General features: G+C 48.9%; 1 protein-coding gene across 1 annotated transcript in view; it reads right to left on the reverse strand.

Moving 5' to 3' along the window:
- COPRS (coordinator of PRMT5, differentiation stimulator) overlaps positions 1-3,352 on the reverse strand; it is a 12,288-nt gene extending 8,936 nt beyond the window's left edge. Inside the window, exons 1-2 of the mRNA XM_011937628.1 lie at positions 3,238-3,352; positions 1,294-1,360 (exon numbers count right to left, since the gene is read on the reverse strand). Of these exons, the coding sequence (XP_011793018.1) occupies positions 1,294-1,360; positions 3,238-3,300 (130 nt within the window). The 5' untranslated portion in view covers positions 3,301-3,352. The remainder of the gene's footprint in view (positions 1-1,293; positions 1,361-3,237) is intronic.

The raw sequence follows: 3,352 nt of genomic DNA on the forward strand, positions 1-3,352 counted from the left end.
ATGGGTCACGTGAGGTCAGGAGTTCAAGACCAGCCTGGCCAACATGGTGAAACCCCATCTCTACTAAAAATACAAAAATCAGCCAGGCATGGTGGCATATGCCTGTAATCCAGCTACTTGGGAGGCTGAGGCAGGAGAATGCTTGAATCCAGGAGGTAGAGGTTGTAGTGAGCCAAGATTGTGACACTGCACTCCAGCCTGGGCAATAAGAGCAAAACTCCCTCTCAAAAAAAAAAAAGGCAGGCGGCTGGGCACAGTGGCTCATGCCTGTAATCCCAGCACTTTGGGAGGCCGAGGCGGGCGGATCATTTGAGATCAGGAGTTCTAGACTAGCCTGGACAACATGGTGAAACCCTATAGCGACTAAAAATACAAAAATTAGCTGGGTGTGGTGGCACATGCCTGTAGTTCCAGCTACTCGGGAGGCTGAGGCAGGAGAATTACTTTAACCTGGGAGGCAGAGGTTGCAGTGAGCTGAGATTGTGCCACTGTACTCCATCCAGCCTGGTGACAGAGCAAGATTCCATTTCAAAAAAAAAAAAAGATTTTTTTTTTTTTTTTTGAGACGGAGTCTCACTCTGCAACCCAGGCTGGAGTGCAGTGGCCGGATCTCAGCTCACTGCAAGCTCCGCCTCCCAGGTTTTACGCCATTCTCCCGGCTCAGCCTCCCGAGTAGCTGGGACTACAGGCGCCCGCCACGTCGCCCGGCTAGTTTTTTTTTTTTTGTATTTTTTAGTAGAGACGGGGTTTCACTGTGTTAGCCAGGATGGTCTCGATCTCCTGACCTCGTGATCCGCCCGCCTCGGCCTCCCAAAGTGCTGGGATTACAGGCTTGAGCCACCGCGCCTGGCCAAAAAAAGATATTTTGAGAGTGAACACATTCACATAACTTTCAGTATATTGGCATAATTGTTCTATATTAATATGGTTAATCACATATGCATAATTTATAAATTAAACTATATCAGAAAGAGTATATATAGGGGGGAAAAAAGCAGTTTCAGGCATCCCCTGGGGGGGGTCTTAGAATGTATCCCCTAGGAATAAGGGGAGACTGCTGTACTACTTTCACCGTTTCAAGCTGTTTCTCTCGGTAGAAGGATGGGTTTGAACGTAAGGAAAGCCCTAGGACTTCCCTTAAGGAAGCTCCAAGCAAGGCTGTTCAACCCTGGGCAGAGGCCACTAAGCAGCAGAGAGGACTGGCTAAAAGAAAAGGTAAATGAGACACAGGGACTATCCCTCTCCTCACATCCTTGGTCTCCCCAGCTTCCACTGTCTCTGCCATCTACTTGCCTAGTCGATCCATAGCCTTCTCAGTCTCTCTCTCCTGACTGGAGTGGTCAGCTGTAGCAAAGCCAGCCTGCAGGAAGAAGAAATGATTACCAAGGACTTGGGTATCTGGGGTATGCCCAGTATTCAGCTATTGCACCTCAACCCCACCCACTCTTCCATACTCCCCTTGGTGATGCAGGGCTGGCACTCTGCCACCCACATTTCTGCTTTGCCCTGTTAAACTGCGCAAGGCTGGAAGGAGACGGGCACTGTTCCTTCCTATTCACGTTGGCATCACCTTATGACACTTCACCATGGCAGCAGGAATGCCTTCCTATAGTGGCCACAGAATCCAGTATACAGTTCTGCGAACTCTTGCAGAGCCAGCCTTATCACTGCACCTTCTCTTTAGAGGTCTGGATCCCAGGACTCTCCTCCAAGCTCAGAGACCCCCTACATCAGCTGAGGCAGTGCCTCCTCCTTAAAGGTTGGAATTTCAGCTCTACAGAGCCTTTCCTCTAAGCTTTTAATCAACTTCATCTCTTTGTTCCTCCAGCCATAGGTTAGTAGCTGTTCCCTGTGGTTGCCACCCCCAGGTATACGTTTCACCTTTTCAGTTACTTAACAACTTTATAGTTAGCAAACAACTCTATCGAATTCTGTTTCCTCACGGACACATTGAGGTGGGGGAAGCTTTATAGTTCCTCTGCAATGCTGAGCACTGAAGGCAGTATTTCTCAACTAACTAAAAATCTTCCCGTATGGCCAACCAAATGTTTCTCTGCTCCCATCACTCAGAAGTTCCTGAAACCCTATGACCTCCAAGACCTCTTTCTAATGAATCACTAAATGTTCCCTGCCTGCATAAAAAGACTTGATTTTGATCTCAGCTCTGCCATCCATTCAGACTGTGACCTTGAACACATCACTTCAATTACTGTGCCTGAGTTTTCTTCTCCAGAAATTGGGGGCGACTGTTCTGACCCTGCAGGGGACTTATGAAGAGATACCATTTATGAAAACATCTGGCATGTGGCAAGAATGTAACATTTCTTGAATTTAAATTCATCTTTTCTGCTACATCTAAACTGTACTTGGCACCTGCTCCAATCAGCATTCATTATCTAGTTATGTCTGGGTTTAATAATTCAATTCCACTCCCTTTAGTTAGTGACAACTTCTGATCACTGCCGCCCAAGGAGAAGTCAGACCTCTCGCCTAAACCACTGCCACAGCCTCCTAACCACCTTCCCATCCAGCCATTTGGCCCAGCCTTACAGAATTAATCACTACTCTGCTCTAAATCCTCAACAGCCCTCCACTGAGGGAGTGCAAAATTAGCCATGGCATTCGCACGTCCCCATGTCCCCAACTCCCATCAACCTGTTGAGCATAATTCTCTGCATGCTCTGAGACCCAACTCCAGGTCATGTGCCCTGCACTTTCTCATCTCCACGCCTCTGCAGACACCACCAGCCTCTCACCTCGATCTTTTCCTGCTAGACCCAGACAAAATTGGTCCCATTCTATTCTGCACCACAAAGTAATTTTCTGTATAAGTGTCGCTGCATTTTTCATATCTTACTTTGGCTAAGTACCATCTTTGAGGCATCATTCATCCAGTCAGCATGTCTATCTCCTGTGCCAGGCACTATGCTAGGCTGGGCAAACAGCCCTAACAGAGGGTTCCTACCTCAGCACCTAGCCGGGACTGACTACTAGTAAACAAGGGCAGGTAATGACTGTAATAACGGTCTGTAACGTTCTCGAGAAAACCGGGTGCTGTCTAGCGTACATGAAAACAAGTTTCTGGAAACCCTGCGTCAAACAGGGCCTTTTTGGTTTCAATAAGAAGGGGGAGTGCGCATGTGACATCATCTAGGGCTCAGGGTTAGCGGGCATTCCCACCAACGCACAGAGGTTCACAGGTCTGTAAAGTCAAGTCCGTCTCCTCGCCGCTCTCACCTGGCCCTCGCCCAGGCTCCTGGCAGCGGGACCCGGCTCTCGGTCACCAGCGTCACCTCCCATTTACCAAATTCGCAGCGGCGCCCAGCGGGCGGACAGCCTTCCCCACCGACCC

This window comes from Colobus angolensis, unplaced genomic scaffold, assembly GCF_000951035.1.
Source record: "Colobus angolensis palliatus isolate OR3802 unplaced genomic scaffold, Cang.pa_1.0 Scaffold167, whole genome shotgun sequence".
Taxonomy (NCBI): domain Eukaryota; kingdom Metazoa; phylum Chordata; class Mammalia; order Primates; family Cercopithecidae; genus Colobus; species Colobus angolensis.